This window comes from Nicotiana tomentosiformis, chromosome 2 (genome assembly GCF_000390325.3).
Source record: "Nicotiana tomentosiformis chromosome 2, ASM39032v3, whole genome shotgun sequence".
Lineage (NCBI taxonomy): Eukaryota > Viridiplantae > Streptophyta > Magnoliopsida > Solanales > Solanaceae > Nicotiana > Nicotiana tomentosiformis.
In genome coordinates this window covers 87,665,691-87,685,272 of record NC_090813.1, presented here as the reverse complement: position 1 = coordinate 87,685,272, position 19,582 = coordinate 87,665,691, and the positions used below count along the sequence as shown (strand labels likewise).

The following is a 19,582-nucleotide window of genomic DNA, read 5'->3' as shown; positions in this document are numbered from 1 at the left end:
TCATGGTACCAAAAACATGCATGCCCCTTACACAAAAGGTTTGTCGACAGTACTCTTCCCTCCTCCTTTTATCTTTTGATGCTTCACCCACAAAAAGAAAAAGAAAGAAATAACTTTAAAAAAAGTTAAACTTAGATTTATTTGAGCATAGTTACATATTATTCAGCTAATTAGTGGCAGATTCATAACATAAACACTGTGATATTCAAGCATGAGAACCACCAATTTGGATTGTTGTGATCACCTTCCTTCTTATATGATTTAGCGAATGAAAAGGGTACCTTCACTATATTTTACAATAAACATCCAATTTTTTCTCTCTAATTTAAGGTTTCATTACACAGACCTCCTGCGTAGTCGTTCTTAGAACTATTAACACTAGTAATTTCATTAAAAAGGTTAAAGGTTTTTGTTCCAGTTTTACCTTCCGATTTTGTATTTTACTTAAAAACTACTATTGAAAATGAGAGAGAGAAATTAGAATGAATTAAACTTTTTAAAGCTTAGTACTCTACTAAAGATGTAGGCCAAAGAAGAGGTGGGGAGAGGTGATTAGGCTAGACATGATGCAATTTCAGCTGACCGAGGACATGACCCTTGATAGGAAGGTATGAAGGTCGAGGATTAGGATAGTAGAGTGGGTAGTCTCCAGTGTTCATAACAATAGTTTTGACACGCAGTCTCGCTTTCTGTTGGTAGTAGGTTTTTATGACTAACCGTTATTTCCTTCATTGTTGATCACCTTACTATCTTTTTGTTTTTATTCTGCTTTTATATGACTTTTTGGTACTGTCCCTTCTTGTCTATATTTTCATTAATGTGGTGCTTCTGTTTGCCTGAGCCGAGGGTCTATTGGAAACAACATCTCTATCCTCACAAGGTAGGGGTAAGATCTGCGTACACACTACCCTCCCCAGACCTCACGGTGGGATAATATTGGGTATGTTGTTGTTGTAATCTACTAAAGATCGAGGGTAAATAGGGGAGGTCCACCTAATTGAATTTCAGAGGAGGTATACATAATTCACCTTTTATTTATAAAGGAGAAGGCACTTGTATATGAAACTAAACTTGCCTAGAAATAATTGCATTATTAAACTGTTATCCTCCCCTAGGGTGGCGAAGGTACGTAGATGAAGGGGTTGAAGGACTAGGAAATTGGAAATTGGAAATTGGATACAGCTACTAATCATCAAAAGTTGATGAAAAAATTGTCTTATGCACTGTAAGAACCTCAGTTGTCTACAAATCTGTGAAGCTAAATTCCAAAATCCCATTGTAGTATGACAAATAGAAGCCTCCAACTGAGATTTATTTTCACAGTCTTCCTTCTATCAAATATGAAGTATGAATATACGCATCTTAAATACGAGACAAATAGCAATACAATTTTGATCAAGTGAAAAAGGTAAAGAACAAAATTCATTAATAGGTAATAGCTTTGTTGTGTCACTCTCATCGCGTTTTGCTCATTGAGATGTCCCCTTCAGTCCAAAGCCACCCAACTAGAATCAGAATGGCAAAAATTTGTCCCAAGACGACTAGCTTTTACTTCAACTAGTAATTTTGTTCTTCCAATAGGAACCCAATAAAGATGTGAATCCAATTAACCTGGCCTCTCAGAACAATATTTTTGTGTTTAGACAACATTTGGTTAAAGTTGAAAGATACGAGTATTTGAAGTTGAGGTTGAAAAGGTGTCTTTATCTGAAAATTATAAATTTTGTTCTGACATAAATTTTACTTGAAAAGAAAAGGTGAAATTCTGCGAATGAAATCATTATTTTACTTGATTTTTTATTAATATTTCAAATATTAAAATTCGGTATATATTTGCAACTCATGAAATACTATTTATGTATTCACCATTATGTATAGCCGTATAGGTAAATGAGCCCAGGGGCATCCACTTTATACTTGAATAACAAAAGCAATCAGGGTAATATTCAAATTCTAATAGTAATATTTTGAATACATATTTTAAAATACGAACACAAAAAAGAACAAAATGACAAAGTAAGGTCCATGACGAGAATTTGTCTGATAGAGGAATGATGCATCATTTTCCTTCTTCTTCTGCTTGGTACAATACTCCCAAACATCTTTAATGCGGAGTGTAGACTAATCTCTATCTCTGTCTACTTTCAGCCAACAATCAGATATTACAACTCAATTCTTTCTCTTCCCTCTTTTTAAACTGGTGATACTGTTAAGAGATCAGACCGATGTTAGTGTAAAATACTTACTTAAAAAATCGCACAATGCGAAGTGTTAGCCAAACCTGCCCTATATATAAGTAAAATTGTTATTGTCCAATTAAAGAATAATTTGCTTGTATTGTATTATCTATTTCTGAAGAATTATTTGCTCTACCAAATCGAATGGCGGCTAATAAATTCCCCCTTAAAAATATCATGAATTTGAATAGTGATCTCCATGATGACGCCTCCAATTTAGAGAACAGAAGCGCTTAAATGACTATGCGAGACATTGAAAAGGAAAACATGGCTTTTAATGAAAGTCTTTGTATTTTGATGATATTTACCTAGTCAAATTGAATATCAATCGTCTTGAATTTATGGTCAGCATGAAATTTGGCATATCTCCGACCTTAATCAAAGATCTCGAGTTCAAACCCCGGAGAAACTCATAGTAAGGAACGCTTTAAGCTGCTTAATTAAACAAACAAATCCTTAATTACTCCCCTCTGTAATACTACTAGGGGCTGTGGGAAATGGGCCGGATACGAGATACTACTCCAAGAAAAGCAAATAAATGACGAATATTACACCAGCCCATTTCCAAAGCCACTACAGAAAGCTTCGTGCCATTCTTGGTAAAGGAAGTAACAGAAAACAACTAAGATCTTTATCAAGAAGGACCCAATAGACATTGCCATGTTGGAACATAATTCTTTAGATGAATTATCCTAACACTCTAGGCCCAGCAAAAACTTGAGTTAATGTAGCACAATTAAGTTAAACAAAGAACCAGTATTTTAAAAGGCGCGGGCGTAAGGCGAGTTGTTTTACATATGCCTCCGCGAGGCGTAAGCCCCATAGGTATTTCTACTTAGAAGCTCAAATAACTTGAGTCGAAAAGAATAAAGTTTTCTACATGGAGGAACAAAAAGGACGACTGACATGCAATTTGAACTTTGAACTTGCTGCTACGAAGAAGAATGGAGTTGTCTTTGTATTTGTAATTTTTTTTAAAAATATTTATTGCTTTTGGGAGATATTAGCAAACTAACGGACAAGATAAAGAACTGGGAAAGACCATGAATTGGGGCTTCAATCAATAAAAAAAGTCTTGACTTTTAAATTTAATACATTTCAATTTTTTTTTAAAACTTTTGAGTAATTACCAAGCTGAATTTTGAGAATTTGGGTATTATATGAAATACTTATTCAACAAATTTTGTTTTAATTTGAAAAAATCTTTGGGGCTTACGCCTCACCAAAAAAAACACGCCCCAAATTGTTGGGCGTACGCCTCTTGAGACTTTTGCCCCACACCATCGCCCCCGAGCGTTTTTGGTGCGCTTCGCCCCAAGGCTCGCCCCAAAAACGCCTGTTAAAACACCGACAAGAACATCTTGGAGTTAAAGGGTTGAGTTGGATTCAATTGACAATAGCAAACATGAAAATCTTCAAGGTTGCCAACATAATCTAGTAAAACCAGAATTAACAAAATCTAGATGATGGATCCAGTAGTAGACTAGACCAATTACAGAGCCCTTTCTTTTTTCAAAATTACCGCAACATGAAGAACTCATTGGAGTCAAGATGAAGCATTCACCAACTTTAGTATAAAGTACAAGATGAAGTGTTTACCAATAATTTTGGTGAGTCCAACGCAATTTTATCCTTATTTGTGTCAATTGAATTTCACCAAGTGAATAAGAAACAGTTTCTAAGGGAACTAAGCCCCAATATTTTTAGAGAAAGCATAGATGGTAGCAAACTTTCATAAGAAAATATTAGGCAAAAAATGTCCAAACACTTTGCAGCACAAAAAACTAGATGACGTATCCATCTGAACCTATGCAGCTGCAGGAATAGTGGCAGTTGCTTTCTGAGGTTTCATGGAACAGAACAGATTCAAAACATCGGCATGGTTCCTAATGTATCTGGGACATTTTGCAAGGAAGTCCTGTGCTTCACTCCGCCTTCCTGCCTTAAAGTATGCTTCAAACAAATTGAGAAATACAGAAGTTGATGGAAATTTCTTCACGGTCACTGCTTCAGTAAATGCAAGGGCATCATCAGCAGTTCCGGTCTTGGAAAGGTACTTGATGAATGGATCCAGAAAAGGTGGATAACCTTGACTTTTCATCAAATGCAGAACATCCAGAGCTTCCTCGAAACCCCGTTGAGCCAATAATTTTCCTACCAATAACTTATATGTGGTATGCCACACATGTAGTTCTTTGTCCTCGACCATCTTCTTGACAAGTTTGAAGGCATGAATTGCTCTTCTCTTGCGGCAGTGCAAAGAAACCAACAATTCTAAAGCACACCCAGCATGCGAGGAACCTTCTTTTTCAACCATCATTTCAAATGCATCTGAAGCTTTAACCAGATCACCAGCTTCACAGTACCCTTCAATTAAAGACGTCCATGTTTTAGAATTTGGGATATTGCCTGATGATTCTATATAATTCATAAACTCGTTCAAATCCTTATCCTTCCCACAGCTACCCAAATGAAAAGCAATTTCGCTCTGTTGATTAAGACTAGGTGTGAAACCAGCATCCTTCATTGCTTTTAATATCTTGTTGCATTCGCCAAATCTATCAACACTGGTCAAAGACTTGAGAATGGCATCGAGGTTAGCACCAGTCAATGAATTGCCACTTTCTGTGAAGACCCTCAAAACTTTTGAGAACAAATCCAAATCAAGCTCCTTACTAACAACTATTTTCTTCAACAGAAAAGTGCAGTCCTGTGAGGATGGCTTGTTTATGCTGACCATTGCAAACTCATACAAGTCAACAGCATCCTTAATCATTTTTCTCTTAACAAAATTTTCCAGAACCTTAATATACGTTTCCCTTTCCATTTCAAACCCAGCTGTTTTCATTTCATCAACTAACCTCCAGAACTTCTCACCGGACTCTTCCCTACCTAAGTACCTAGCCATAGCATTAAAAGTCCGCTCGTTGTGTTTAAACAGACCACACTCTTCAATCCACCTAAAGAATATCAAAGCCTTATTACTTTCACATTCAAGCTTCTCCAGAACCACACTGATCAACTCACTAGAAAACTCGAGATTTAACCCTCGCAGCTGCTTTTCCACGTCATCGCCCCATACATTTCCGCAAATCAATTTGCAAACCCTAGAACAAACTTCCTCGCTCGAATTATCAGCCAGCTCAGGACCATACAACTCTTTTAGCTTCTTCACATCGCCACTCAGCTTATCCTTTTCAAATCTCTCAATAGTTCGATTAAAAGTACCCCGTGACACTCCATACCCTTTACTTTTCATAATTTCAACCATATCCCAAAACTCCTTAACAAATCCATTAAACCCCAGTACCCCCAACATATAATTATACACCTTTGAGCTCAACCTCTCACTCTCATTCTCTAAAACCCAGTTAAAAAACCTACGTGCTGCATCAGGCGCAGTACTAAAACTCCGTAACGCCTTTATAACCAAATCATGGGTCATAATAACACTATTAGACTCTAAATCAAGCTTAATTTCGTCATTAGTCCGGTTTGATTTAGAGAAAATGTCGGTTAAAACAGCGATTTGGTGATCAGGATCTTTGTGTTCGATAGCTAATTCAGATGTGGAGAGACTACGAATGGTGAGGCGTTGGTAGGGGAGCATGTGAGATGTACGTGAGGGGATAGTTGGAGTAGTGATAGAACGAAGAGAGTGATTTACCTGAAACGGAGAAGGATTGATGAGTTTCCTGCAATAAGAATGGTGGCGTAGAAGAAGACGAAGCCATCGCTGTTGATTCCGCATTTTTACTTTGGTAGATTGAGAGATTTGTTTTAATTGGTAAAAGCGTTTCGGCGAAAGAAGGAAGGGGATTTTGGTAGGGTTTATGGATGAGAATTCAGAAATGAGAAAACTCAGTTCTAACAGGTTCGGGTCACATGGACCGTACCCAAAATCCGAATGTGGGTTTCGGGTTTAGAATTGAGTTATTTTTTTTTTTTTTTTTGATATTTTGGGAGAAATTCAAAAATAGTCAGATTTACAAAAAGTAATTGAAAAATAGCCACAATTTCAAAAGTAATCGAAATTTAGCCACTTTTCATGTAAAGATAAATCTGAACGAAAACACTGTTCAAAATCCGGAAAATACTCCAACATAATATACTGGAACTTCCAGCATAAGTATACTGTTCCACTATAATATACTGGACTTCCAGCATAATATACTGGAGTTCCAGTTTATGGACCGTTGTCCAGCATAATATGCCGGAAGTTCATATACAGGTGCTCCAATCTCCAGTATATTATGCTGAAACTTTCCGCGTGTTGGAGTTTCAGCATAATATGCTGAAAGTTTATACACACGTGCACCAATCTCCAGTATATTATGCTGGAACTTTCCGTGTTACAGCAAAATAGTGGCTAATTTTTCAATGACTTTGCAAACGCTGGCTATTTTTCAATTATCAATTCAAAATCTTGCTAACTCGTGCTATTTTTACGGATATGTTTTGTCTAAACATTTGATGAAGTTTCGATAAATTCTAACGAATTAAATTAAAGGAATATTGACTAACTGATATTTATGTTATTGGACCATCTTAAATACTATCAATAGAATATTGTAAAATTTTTGTGTCAAAGCATGAGAGTAATAAAGAGTTGATCCAACTGTCAAAGCTTAATTTTATGAGACTGATTTTTGTCATCATCTTCTTTCTCCCAACTACCCAACCTTTCCTAACATGGACCCTTCCATGATCACAACGCATATCCCACCGGAACCACCAGACAAACCCAACCAAATGGACATTGAAGTGACTCAACCAACTCACTCCTATAAGGAAATGCAATTGGACAGACCGGCAAGCCAGCAAAGCGAATATTACGAGGATGATGTTCCCACAACATAGAGAATGATAAAGGAAAAAACGTTAAAGGTTCAATCCCTCTCTCTCATGATGATAAACAACGCCTCTACCTCCCATGGCGCTACTCTGTAATCATAAAGGTCTTTAGACGTAGAGCGCCCTACCACTATCTTCGCTCTAAACTGATTGAACTATGAAAATCATCCGAACAGTTAATCTTGATTGACCTAGGATGGGACTTCTTCATAGCCAAATTTAGCTTAGAGGAAATTATGGTAAAGGCACTACACCTAGGACCATGGTTCAAAACCCCAAAACAGGCCCAATGGCCCAAATAGTAAACCAAGCCCCACCCCTATTACCGGGCCGCCACCCCAACGCGGCCCCAGCCCAATACAAGTACAAAACAAAAAGCTGGACTGGTGCCCGATGAACATGACGCAACGCACTCCATTGACCCCAATCACGCCTCATAGATCAGGCTGCCATTTATGGCCCATCTATCGAAGCCACATACCCCAAATCTGCGGTAAGATATGATAGGGCCAGTCACGCCCGTCCAATAGGGCCCCCTACCCAATTGGAGTATGTCAGCCCAAATCACCCAAACCCTCCCACCTATGCTTCCCCTACCACTTCCTCTGAGATAATCTCTAATGGGGATATCTCAACAGTCACCACGAACAATCAAGTGCTCTATATGGAACCTCTCCTTTCAGGTGAAAAGACACCCTTCGTCAACTCCAAAAGACCCATAATTAATGCACAATCCCTCCCCTCCCCCCAGGCACAATTAACAGCAACACCTCAACTGGCCAAGATTTGACACCAAAAGGCGTGATAATGGATCAGGCCCTTAAGTTAATCCCCCACATTAGCCAAAGTAGTAAAACCAAAAAGCACAAAAATGAAAAAGGAGCAAATGACAACTTTCGTCACCTCTCTGCCACTACCACCGGACCACCTACCGACTTCTTGGCTGGAAGCGGCGTTACAGGGACAGGGCCTAACTTACAGTTTCACCCTGGGAAACCAGAAAGTGACACTGATTGTCAAAAACCCACCTCATATAGAGGGTTACTGTGGAGGCCTTGAACAAAGCCCTAACTGCATTTGGTCCATGCCTATGGCAGACGATGGTGAACAAGGACAGTGCGTCACCAATGATCGACCCTCAGATACTCAACACCCAAATATTCCAAACATTCCAGTCCCTACCTTTCTTCCCAGATCTAACAACGGAGGACCCAACGATGGACCCGATCTTTGTAACAATCGACCCCTAAACTCATCAAATGTCATCATCTTCTGCACCAAGAGAGATGAGCACTTCGCTGCCCCTCAGCAATATCAAAAAGGGAATTAGCAAGGCCCTAGAAATTCTTAAAAAGTAAAGCACGCCAGAGGAAGAGGGAACAATCTACGGCCCTATACGAATAGACTCGCTCCTACTGGACTCAGTCAGGGCGATCGAGTTCAGTCTCGACACCAGTGAGGTGTTAGTGATTCTGTGCCCCAGATTGATGATCAAGTGTGGTATGAGCCTCGTGTCCCTCCAGACACATAGGCCCACCAAGCTGTTACTGAATCTGACTCTAGTCCTCAGCCTCAAGAGGAAAATGCCACCATCTCTGACGAGGGCTCCGCAAGGAATGGGGAACCCTCAGGAAGGTCTCCACCAACCATCCCCACCATCCCTAATGAATTACATCATATAGAATGTTAGGGGTGGAAACAATGCTGAGTTCAAGCGACATTGTATGGAGATGGTAAAAATGCACAAGCCAGCCATACTCGTTCTTCTTGAAACAAAAATGGCCGACCACAAGAAGCTGGCAGAAGAGCTTCAGTTCGACATGATTATATAATCACCGGCAATCGGCCTTTCTGAGGGGATCATGATTATGTGGAAGGAGGATAATGTGAGTGTCGATGGGGTGGCCACCACACCCCAAGGTATCCATACAATAGTGAAGGTATTACCTAATCATACTCCCTGGCTTTTCTCTGCAATTTATGCAAGTAATATGTTAGATGATAGGAAAATCCTGTGGGATAACCTTATTTCAATCTCCAAAACTCTCACAAATAACTGGTTTATGGGAGGAGACTTCAATGAAGTCTTAAAGGCGAGGGATAAATTTGGGGGCAATCCCATAAGCCCTAGCCGCAGTAACCTATTCTAGAACTGTATAAATGAATGCAATCTGCTAGACCTAGGTTACAAAGGAAGTAAATATACTTGGTCTAATAAGAGATACAATAATAAGGCCTCCCTGATCCATGAAAGAATAGATAGGTGCTTTGCCAATGAAAATTAGATCAAACAATACCCTGAGGCTACTGTGTTGCACCTTCCTAGGACCCACTCTGATCATTGCCCCATTCAGGTTAAACTGGTAGGGACACCATCCAACAATCTGACTAGACCCTTTAGATTTGAAACCATGTAAACTATCTACCCATGTTTCCCTGACATCATCAATGAGGCTTTCACTGAACATTCCACCATCTTCCAATCCACCGAATCTTTCAAAAGAATTGTTACTAAGTGAAACAGAGATACCTTTGGTAACATCTTCCATCAGAAAAGAAGAATTCTAGCTAGAATTGCAGGAATCCAAAAATCTCCTAATTACCAATGCAGTAGATTTTTGTTAAACCTAGAAATCAATCTGGCCAATGAGCTTAACTCAATCCTAAAAAATGAAGAGGATTTCTGGAAGCTAAAATCTAGGATTAACTGGCTCAATAAGGGTGATGTTAGCACTAGATTCTTCCACACTTCCACTCTCAACAGAAGAAGAAGAAGGAACAAAATCCTCTCTCTAAAAGAAGAGAATGGAAACTGGCTCTATGACCAACAAGATATCTAATCAGCCATTCTTGGCTTCTTCACAAACTTCTATACCTTCTCCCACTCCCAAGCCCCAATGGCCACCACCAGTCATCTTTCTATGTCACACACCCTTTCTAATTCCCAAAGGGATATTCTAGACAGACCACTTGAGTTGGGAGAAATAAAAAGGGCAATCTTCTCCCATAAAACATTCAAATCTCCTGGCCCTGATGGACTCCACCCTTTCTTTTACTAGAAATACTGGAGCCTTGTGGGTAGTTCTATCACAGACTTCTGCAAGAAATGCTTTTCTTCCAACTCCATGGATGAAACCATGAACCAAACTCTGCTATGCCTCATCCCAAAATGCCCCCAACCATCAATGCTGAAAAACTTCAGGCCAATTGGACTGTGTAACACAGTATACAAGTCCATCACCAAGATCATTGCCAATAGCATAAAACCTTTATTGCCCCATATCATTGGGCCTAGCCAAGCCAGTTTCCTCTCCAACAGAAGAGCCTGTGATAATTTCATCATCGTGCAAGAATACATTACTCACTTTAGGAAAATGAAAGGGAAATATGGCAACATGATCCTCAAAATTGATCTTGAAAAAGCTTTTGACAAGCTGGAGTGGTCTTTTATCAGGGATACTCTTTATGCCTTCAATTTCCCTCCTGGCTTAACCAAACTCATTATGTCATGCATTAGCTCTTCCACCATCTATATTCTTGTTAATGGTGGGAAAACTGAATCTTTCAAGCCATCAAGAGGCATAAGGCAATGAGATCCAATATCTCCCTACCTTTTCATAATGTGTATGGAAAGATTATCCAGGTCTATTGATAAGGCTGTCGTGGACAGACTTTGGCAACCCATAAGTATTAGTAGAGCTGGCCTAAGGATATCTCACCTATTCTTTGCAGATGACCTTACCTTGTTCGCCAAAGCAAACATCAGAAACTGCAATATCATCCACTATATTATGCAAACCTTCAATGAGATGCCAGGCCAAAAAGTCAACCTTTGCTAAGTCTAGAGTGCTCTTCTCCTTCAATACATCCCAGTATTCTCTAGAGAGCCTCACCAACTCTCTGTACATTCAAGCCACCACATCATTTAGCAAATATCTTGGTTTCCCCAACTTTCATAAAAAATCCACCAGTGCAGATTTTCAATTCATAATTGATAACATGCAATCCAAATTGGCTGGATGGAAAACCAGTTGCCTGAGTATGGCTCGCAGAACTATCCTGGCCAAGTCCTCCTTAAACAACATCCCAAGCCATGTCATGCAATATATCCAACTGTCCACCCAAGTTACCAAACAAGTTGATAAAATCCAAAGGAACTTCATATGGGGAACCACTCCAGATATGAAAAAAAAATGCACCTAATCAAATGGGATAAGGTCACTAAAAAGAAGGCTGACAGAGGATTAGGGCATCATAAAGTTGACCTAAAGAACAAAGCAGCCCTCACAAATCTTGTCTGAAAGACTTACCAAAATACCAATAGCTTATGGGCAAAAATCCTCATTCACAAGCACTGCAACCTGAGCCAAACACATAGAATGATGAGAACAACTAGATATCCTAGATACCCCAAATTCCCTACATGGTAGTGCATTCTGAAGGGATGGAATACTTGCAGTAAAGCAAGCAAATGGGTAGTTCACAAAGGAAATAGGGTCAGCTTTATGAATGATGCTTGGATACCTAATCAGCCGGCAATTAGGGAATTGATTGAGGGTCCGCTTTCCCTAAATGACCTAAATGCCAAGGTGAACTCAGTCTACAATTCAGGGGCTTGGGACCTATCAACTTTATCCATGGATCTCCCCCTAGCATTCTCAACTTGTTAAACTCTGTTTTCATTCCCTCAAATCCAACAAAATAGGACACCCTCATATGGGGATTAACTACCAATGGCTACTACTCGAACAGTTCTGCGTACTATTTTCTTAGCAAGGCTAATAACAATTTTGAGACTGATGAGGAAGGATCCTTCAAATGGGTATGGAAGCTTCAAGTACCCAACAAAATAAAGAACTTCATTTGGCTTCTTACCCACATAAGGTTTCCCACAAGGAGCTATCTCCACATAATAGGTGTCAACTGTGACCCCTAGTGCTCTTACTGCAATAATGGTCAAGAAACAATCGACCACATCTTTTTTGAGTGTACCAATGTAGTACGCTTTTGGAATGACCTACTCTCCAAAGCATCTAGGGATATTAGATAGCATGACCCAATCTTTTTAGCCCAACAATGACCATCAACTTGGAATTCAATTAGGAAAAAGCCTTTCAATAGTCTCATTCTCTGGGAAAACATCACCCCCTTTTGTTTCTGGCATATCTGGTTAACCAGAAACAACAACCTCTTTAATGACAAAAAAGAGCTTGTCAACTCTTCCAACACCATCTCCAAATCCACAGAATACCTTATGTTGACTAAAAATACTTCCACCAAAATAACATACCAAATCATAATCAAATGGGAGCCACTAAGGAGAGGATTCTACAAACTTAATACGGATGGGGCAGCTAAAGAGAACCCATGAATAGGAGGTATAGGTAGAGTTTTCAGAAACCACAATGGAGATTGGATAATTGGGTTTATGGAGAATATCCCCCACACAACCAACACTATGGCAGAGCTGAAGGCCCTCCTAAAAGGACTTCAACTTGCCGAACAAAATAATTTGGTTCCTCTTGAAATTAATACTGACTCAGCTGAAATCATACAAATGCTAATAACAGCTAACCTCACTTACGATCCTATAATTGGTGAATGCAGGTCCTTAATACGCAGGATGGGCAGAGTCGTGGTGAAGCACACTTACCGGGAGCAGAATAGGGTGGCAGATGCTTTGGCCAAGGAAGCAACAAAAATAGTCTTTTTGAATAGATATAGCATATTAGCAGTTCCTCCGATGTTTTGCCAATGATGTATTTTGGGCAGACATCCTAGGAACTGATTTGGTTAGGTTTTTTGTGGGTTGTAATATGGAACAATTCTCCAAAATATTGCTGCAGTAGGGTCCTACATTACCCCAACAATGACTTAACTATGTAATTTATTGCTAGCTATATAAATATCCTTTCAACCAAAAAATAAATAGAATATTATACTCATATTAGTTAGTTATAAAATGTTTAGGCTAATGTTGAGTTGTTTTGTATGGTTTCTGGAATTGGGATGAATATCCAATTTTTATTTTTTATTAGTTTTTATTTTTATTTTTTATGTACCGTACATAATGACTACTTGGTAATAAAATTATTTTAATTACCAATAAAGAAAAATATATATTTTCACATACCAAAAAGTTAAAAAATTTATTAGCTTTAGATAAGAGTATAAAGTATAAACCTCCCTCCAACCAATTTTTACCTTCCTATATTACATATGAAACTTCATTACCCTCTCTAATCAAGTTCTAACTTAATTACATGGGCATATACAATTTACCAATTATATACAATTAGTATTTATGAGTATCTCTTTATATTAGGAATTGAATAGGAATTTTTTTATTAGCCATCCTCTCTCTCTCTCTCTCTCTCTCCTCGTCTCTCTCTCTCTCTCTCTCTCTCTCTCCTCGTCTCTCTCTCTCTCTCTATCCTTCTCTATTCTTTTCCCAATATTCTTCCTTCATTTTTCTCTGCTTTTTTATCCTCTCCTTGTCAGCAATTTCCTTTCATGTTGCACAATTGGTGTTCGAATTGAAATTACCAATCAATAAATTTTGAAGATGTTTGATTCTCCATCATTGATAGCCATTAAAAAGCTTCAAAGGTTTGAATTCGAATTTGGATTTTCAAAAACTATTGTTTGTTTGGATTGGGTGTTGTTGCAAATAATTAAAAATATTCTTTGAGTTTATATCTCATTTTTTAGGATGTTTGGTGAAGAAGAAAAAGACATGGCATACAATATACTTACGAATTTATATTAACGTTGGCCACCTAATACACAAATAAATATATATATATATATATATATATATATATATATATATATATATATATATATATATATATATATAAACTGAATGTTGTATGAAAGTTAAAAAATAGTTGTATAATATATGAATCGTTGTACAAAATTTGTATTTAAGTTATAAATACTTTTTTTTTTTTACATAAAGTTGTTGATACGTATCAAAATTATTTTAAGAGAGAAAGTTTTGATTGGAATTTCAGAGAGGAAGATAAACATACCACTTACAAAATATATACAAATCATATATAAAATACAGACAAAAGACATATTGTATAAAATTTGTATGAAAATTATATTTAAGTTGTATGATATTGTAGTTGTATTTACCTGGGTAAGAATGATGTAAATAAGTTATAAATAAATTATATATTGTATAATTACTTGTATGAAATTTATTTTTAGTTTATAATATATTTTGCATATGTATCATAAAGATGGACATACCCATTACACAAACCTTTTCTCTCCTCTTTCTCGCTCCTCCATCAAAAGTAACGATTCTTATAGAAATACAGTACGTAAATACAGAAAATTACCTATACATTCCACCTAGATTATTGTACAGGTTTTATATTGTATATACATATTAACTGCGCATCATCATTCTCTGATAATATGGTAAAAAAATCTTTTATCATCACCTCTCTCTTATATTAATTTATATTTTATTTGTGCAATCTAATCCTAGATTTGTGTAATACAGCGTAATTTAGATAAGGACAAAAGAGTTTAAAAAGAAAAAGACAAGAATATCAAATTTACTGTAGTCTACCCCAAACTTTAACTTAAAAGTTTCATATAAAATTCGTAAGAGATTATAAGGAAAAACTGTATATACAAACTTCTTACAAAATGAACTTGAACTCGTTTCATAGCCTCACAAATTTCGACTTTGATTGTAGGGATTTTTACCCATGTGCATCACGTAGTTAGGGATATGCTTTTTCTAATGGGTATTCAGATTAATTGTTGTTTAGATATCAGAATGTGGGGTTTGATTGGAACAATTTGGTTGAATTTTGGTATGGAAATTAGTACCAAAGTTACGGTCATCACTGATTGGTTAGAGAATAAGGAAAGAGGATATGAGAGAAAAAAGAAAAAATGTGTAACTGAATCTATCAATTTAAGGTACTAATAATTGATTGTATATAAATTATAAGAAAAATTTGTTTAGGGCGGGTAATATATAAAACTTGAACAAATTTGATAAATAAGTTTCAAATATTATATAGGAAGGAAAAAATCCCTTGTTATTACGAGGTTATTGTTCAGCACTGTTGTTGCCATTGCAAAAACACTTGGTCCTTATTTATGATGACCCATTTTTGTGAAAAATAAACGAGTTCAATACAGTAACAGCACATATCAAATTATTAATGTTAGACCGCATTCTTTTATTAATTCGTTACTTAGCTAGCGTATAAGACATAAATTTGGTTGAAATTTGAAAAAAATAAATTTTTGTAGATGAGATAAAAAATAGTTTTGAAAGTGAAAATTATGTTTGGACATACATTTTATTTAAAGAAATTTGAAGTTTCGTGAGTACAAAACTTCAAAAATTACTCTAGAGCTATTTTGGGATTTGAAGATTTTGTTTTCAACCAGTTCAGGTTTATGCCAGATCAATCGACTACGGAAGCTATCTACCTTATTAGGAGGTTGGTGGAACATTACAGGAATGGGAAGAAGGATCTGCATATGGTGTTTATTGACCTGAAAAAAGCATATGACAAGGTTCCCTAGGGAGGTTCTCTGGAGATGCCTAGAGGCAAAAGGTATACTGATAGCTTACATTAGGGCGATCAAGGACATGTATGATGGATCTAAGATTCAGGTTAGGACAGTGTGAGGTGACTCAGAGCATTTTTCGGTTGTTATGGGGTTACATCAAGGATCTGCGCTTAGCCTGTTCTTATTTGCCCTGGTGATGGACGCACTGACACACTATATTTAAGGGGAGGTGTCATGGTGTATGTTATTCGTTGACAACATAGTTCTGATTGATGAGACGCGAGGCGGTGTTAACAACAAGTTGGAGGTTTGGAAGCACACCCTTGAGTCTAAGGGTTTCAAGTTGAGCAGGACCAAGACAGAATATCTGGAATGCAAGTGCAGTGCTGAGTCGGGGGAAGTGGGCATGGACGTGAGGCTTGGAGCACAGGTTATCCCCAAGAGAAGTAGTTTTAAGTACCTGGGGTCGATTATCCAGGGAGGCGGAGAGATTGATGAGGACGTCACACATCGTATATGGGTGGGTGGATAAAATAGAGGTTAGCATCAGGAGTCATGTGTGACAAGAGAGTGCCACTGTTAATCAAAGGTAAGTTATATAGAGCTGTGGTTAGACCGACCATGTTGTATGGGGCGGAGTATTGGCCGGTTAAGAAATCTCATATCCAGAAGATGAAAGTGGCAGAGATGAGGATGTTGAAGTGGATGTGCGGGCATACTAGGATGGATAAGATTAGGAATGAAGTTATTCGGAAGAAAGCGGGTGTGACTCCTATGGATGACAAGATGCGGGAAGCGAGACTCAAGTGGTTCGGGCACGTGCGGAGGAGGAGCCCTGATGCTCCGGTGAGGAGGTGCAAGAGTTTGGCCCTGGCGGGGACGAGAAGAGGTAGAGGGCGGCCTACGAAGTATTGTAGAGAGGTGATTAGATAGGACATGGCTTTGCTACAGATTTCCGAGGACATGGCCCTTGATAGGAAGGTGTGGAGATCGAGTATTAGGGTTGTAGGTTATGACGTAGTTGAGTCCAGGGGTGAGGCTAGTTCGATATGGATGGTCTTAGACTACTAGGGGTTTATGTTGTGTTCTCCCTATCCTTACGTTTTCATAGCATCAGGCTTATTTTCAGGTTTTGTTATTGCATTTTCTAGTTCTTATGATGCTAAAATTATTTCTTTGGTTTCTGTTTGATGGTACTAATATATTGTCCCTTCCCTTATCATCTTTTCCGTCTTCTTGAGCCGAGGGTCTTTCGGAAACAACCTCTCTACTCTTTCGGGGTAGGGGTAATGTCTGCGTACACACTACCCTCCCCATACCCCACTCGTGAGATTTTACTGGATCGTTGTTGTTGTTATTTTCAAAATCTATCACAAATGGTTGAAATGTGTAAATAAATAGATATTTGAAACAAAATTTGAAAAAAAACTTTCAAATTTTATGGTCAAACGGGAGCTTAAACTTTAATTTTCCAACAGTACCAATTCTTCCATTTCCTTCTTCACCTGAGCTAACATTACTATGTTTGTGCGAATTATCTAAAATTGATTTTGTCAATTGTGATTCTGATAATTATGCTCACAAAAAATAAATACGTCGCAAAAATTTGCTCCTGGAACAATTATTTTTAAAAAACATTATTTAACATTGATACTTGTAGATGAACCTTGGCGTTAGTCCTCAAAAAGTGTTTAACAATATTTGATTTTTTATAAATAAAAAAGACAACCAAACATAATCACAGATATGTTTTGCACGAAATGAAAAACACATCTGGAGTAGTATTATAAATTTTCAAAACATTGACTAGTGGCTTTATGGCTGAAAAAGCTTCCAAGTGATTAATTCTTTTCACTTTTTCCCAAAAAAAAAAAAAAAACACGAAAAAGAAACGCGATAAAATTTCTCCTACTTTTGAATCAAACACTACTTGTACAGTATTTCGTTCGACTATCCTTATGCTACTGTCCACTGAGAAAGATTTGTAATTGTCGAAATTAGTTGCTTTGCACATTTTGCAATATGATATTTTTGAGTTCCTGAATTAAAGGAATTTTGATTTAATACCTTTCCAATTTTGATACGAGGAAAATAATAATTTGCATTATTTATCACGATTTGTGTGTATCATCCTTGTTCAAGATGATCATTTTAACACTCCAATTTTATCGAATGTTGCGGCCGGACCAATATTTATCACATGGTTTATCATGAATATCCTACTTTTAATTTTAAAAGTTTAAATATATCTTAGATATAGCTCAAAAGAGTTGTTAAAATTGAACTTCAACCAACAAGGGTTGTGGTGGAGTGGTAAGTACTCATTCATTCTTAACTAGAGGTCTCGGGTTCGAGTCTATGGGTATGGAGTTACCTTTGTTAGGTAGCGTTTTTCCCCCAATGTGGGACTTCCCGACGTGAATCTGAATTTGGTCGGGTCCCAATGTGAATACCGAACACCGAGTGAGAAACCAAAAAAAAAAAAAAAATGAACTTCAATAAGTTAAAAGTGCTAAACAAAGAAGATCATATTGTGAATGCGAGAAATGCAAAGAAGGGAAATTACACATAGAACCAAAAACTATGTATTATTAGTGAAACAAAGAAGAGAGAAACAATACTCAATCCTAAGCAACAACAAAAATTGCGTCTCTAATTTGAAATGAAAACAAAAACTTAAAAATTCTGAAGTGGGAAAGAAAAATAAGAGCCCATTATGGCCCAGCCTAAAAGTATAAAATAGGATCTTCATTTGTTCAGGCCAGTGGCATTTTTAACTGCATCAGCCGCCCCTTGTGCCTTCGCCTGCATTTGCTGTCCCGCCTATAAAATTGTCAACCAAATATAACACATGATGAGTAACTTTTTGTCTTATAAATCAGCTACGTATAAAATTATATGAGTTACACTTTAGTCATGTATATTATGGAACACAACAAAATAATGGAATAACAATGGCCAAACCTCCTGCATTGTTTCTTTAGCAGATTGTGCAGCATTTGCAGCCTTGTCCATCATCTGGTTACCCTTTTCCTGATGCATAACAATATATATCACGTGTTATCAAACCAGAGCTACATAGTCAGAAATATGAATTGTTGAATTTCTTAGACATAACAAAATGCCACCAAGATGATTCAAAAATTGATGTATGTTGCAGGTTCAAGTCGCATACATGACATTCTTGTATATATTTTTTTTAATTTCACTTGTTAGAATTTCTAGTTTCGTCACCACATGTTATCTAGCTATTGGCAAGCATGTTTTTAAGTGAAAGTGAATGTGCAAGAAATATAGCATATATATTACCTGGGCTTGGCCCTTGGCTTGGCCAGCTTGGTAGCTCATTTTCTGGTAGTTATCCATGATTATTTTTGTGTTTGAAAATTGAGCAAATAGTGTTATAGACTGAGAGAAAACAAACTATATATTTTTTTGAAGAACTTGGAATTGCTTGTTGATGTGTTCTTTTAGACAGACTGGGTATTTATAGATCTTGAAACCCATTCAGTGCTTGACATTTGTTATTATAAGTTGAAGGCTACGACACATTCTAGGCCTCAATAGGGGGAAGAAGATGCGAAAAATTAGTCTTTTAGTGGTTAAAAACCAAAAAATAGAAGAGGTAGGTTCTTAAGACTCGGATAAGTTTCTAGTCTTTCAAGTTAAAGTGTAATTTACTCTAATTTTCATATCATGGAAAAAGATTCGAATAAGTATACTTAGTTATTGTTATAAATCTGTATCGCTGTAATAAACAATTAAATCATTAAACTTTTTGAAATATATAAACAAAACAGAAAGTTAGTAATATTTGTTTAACGAAATAAATTTAACAGAAAGTTAGTAATACTTGTTTAACGAAATAATTTTTGAAAAATCAGTATAGGAATAAATTGAGCCCACTGAATACACAGTGTGTCCTTAAGAAAATTATT

The 19,582-nt window shown here is 37.1% G+C and overlaps 2 protein-coding genes across 2 annotated transcripts; both read right to left on the bottom strand.

Moving 5' to 3' along the window:
- Positions 1-3,777: 3,777 nt before the first annotated feature.
- LOC104120519 (pentatricopeptide repeat-containing protein At3g02490, mitochondrial) lies at positions 3,778-6,086 on the bottom strand. Its single transcript, XM_009632289.4, has one exon. The coding sequence runs from the start codon at positions 5,986-5,988 to the stop codon at positions 4,045-4,047; it is 1,944 nt and encodes a 647-aa protein (XP_009630584.1). The 5' UTR covers positions 5,989-6,086; the 3' UTR covers positions 3,778-4,044.
- A 12,127-nt stretch (positions 6,087-18,213) lies between these two features.
- LOC104090427 (stress-induced protein KIN2-like) lies at positions 18,214-19,115 on the bottom strand. Its single transcript, XM_009595521.3, has 3 exons — positions 18,954-19,115; positions 18,609-18,677; positions 18,214-18,467 (listed from the first exon to the last, which is right to left on the bottom strand). The coding sequence occupies exons 1-3, from the start codon at positions 19,008-19,010 to the stop codon at positions 18,393-18,395; spliced, it is 201 nt and encodes a 66-aa protein (XP_009593816.1). The 5' UTR covers positions 19,011-19,115; the 3' UTR covers positions 18,214-18,392.
- Between the last annotated feature and the right edge of the window lie 467 nt (positions 19,116-19,582).